At 52.8% G+C, this 1100-nt stretch overlaps 1 protein-coding gene across 1 annotated transcript in view; it reads right to left on the bottom strand.

Moving 5' to 3' along the window:
* Positions 1 to 1100, bottom strand: part of Vwf (von Willebrand factor) — a 137928-nt gene that overhangs the window by 48113 nt on the left and 88715 nt on the right. The window contains exons 21-22 of the mRNA XM_029478271.1: positions 731 to 887; positions 142 to 300 (exon numbers count right to left, since the gene is read on the bottom strand). Coding sequence (XP_029334131.1) covers positions 142 to 300; positions 731 to 887 — 316 coding nt within the window. The remainder of the gene's footprint in view (positions 1 to 141; positions 301 to 730; positions 888 to 1100) is intronic.

Genomic DNA, 1100 nt, shown 5'->3' with positions numbered 1-1100 from the left:
CTGTCAAACAGACATTTTTGGGGAGCTGGAGGTTGGTGCGAGGCACCCTTGGACAGTGGAGAACAGGATGAAGAAGGAGCACACCTGTCTAAGAACCCATCCCTCCATCCCTCCAGCCTGTTCCAGTCAAAGAGGCCTCACCTGGAGGGCAATGTGCATGACAACCCTCCACACACTGCACAGGGCAAGCCAGAGGCTCAGGGTGCTGACACGTGACTGGGCAAGCCGGCGCACAGCTGTTATAACGCCACTCACACTCATAGCCATTTTCCCGAACATTCTTTTCTTCACAGCTCTGGGCTGTGGAGACAAAAGAAAAGGTGGTGACCATGTGACTCTCAGCAATGCAAGAAGCCAGTCTCCCCCCTCCTTCCAGAATTTCTGCAGAAGTCTCCACCTCTCCATCTTGACTCCACCACCCTACTCACAGTCCTACTGTGACCTCCTTACCCTCATCACCATTGTTACTCTTTTCAGAATCCGTGTCTCCACCCACTCTTAAGGAGATATGTCATCAATGTTTTCATTCCCTTCAGAGTCCACATTCCCACCATTTCATTAGGATGAACTGTCTCATAGCTTGACTTCAAGCCATGCCTCAGCCAGTGCACTGAAGCTGCCCCTCTCTCCCAGGAGAGTACCCTCCAGCCCCACCCCGACCCCACCCTCCAAGGTGCTTATAAAGCTGTGCATCTGAGAGTGATCTGATGATGCAGCCCTGGAAACTCACNNCACAGTGTGGGTGTCCTCCAGGCTACCACCTGGCCATGCTGGGCACACACGTGGGCATAGGCAGCAATGGTGTCACAGAAACAGGCGCAGTCCCCGATGGACTCACAGGAGCAAGTGTCATAAATACAGATGTCCAGGTATGGCTCAGGGTCCACCTACAGAAAGAACCTCAGGTAGCCTCAGCCTGAGCCAGGGTGAGAACGCTGGCTTATGGGTAGGGTGCAAGGGATGGGGGTNAGGGTTCCTGAGCCAAAGGAATGCAGAACACAAGTCCCAGAGAATGGATGGGTAGAGTCTTTGTTTCTAATCTGGATTCCGTTAAGTACTCAATAAGGCAGGACTGCCAGCCTCTCCTATGTTACAAAATG

This window comes from Mus caroli, chromosome 6, assembly GCF_900094665.2.
Source record: "Mus caroli chromosome 6, CAROLI_EIJ_v1.1, whole genome shotgun sequence".
NCBI lineage: Eukaryota > Metazoa > Chordata > Mammalia > Rodentia > Muridae > Mus > Mus caroli.
The sequence above is the reverse complement of the archived record's forward strand: the minus strand, read 5'-3'. Positions and strand labels throughout refer to the sequence as shown.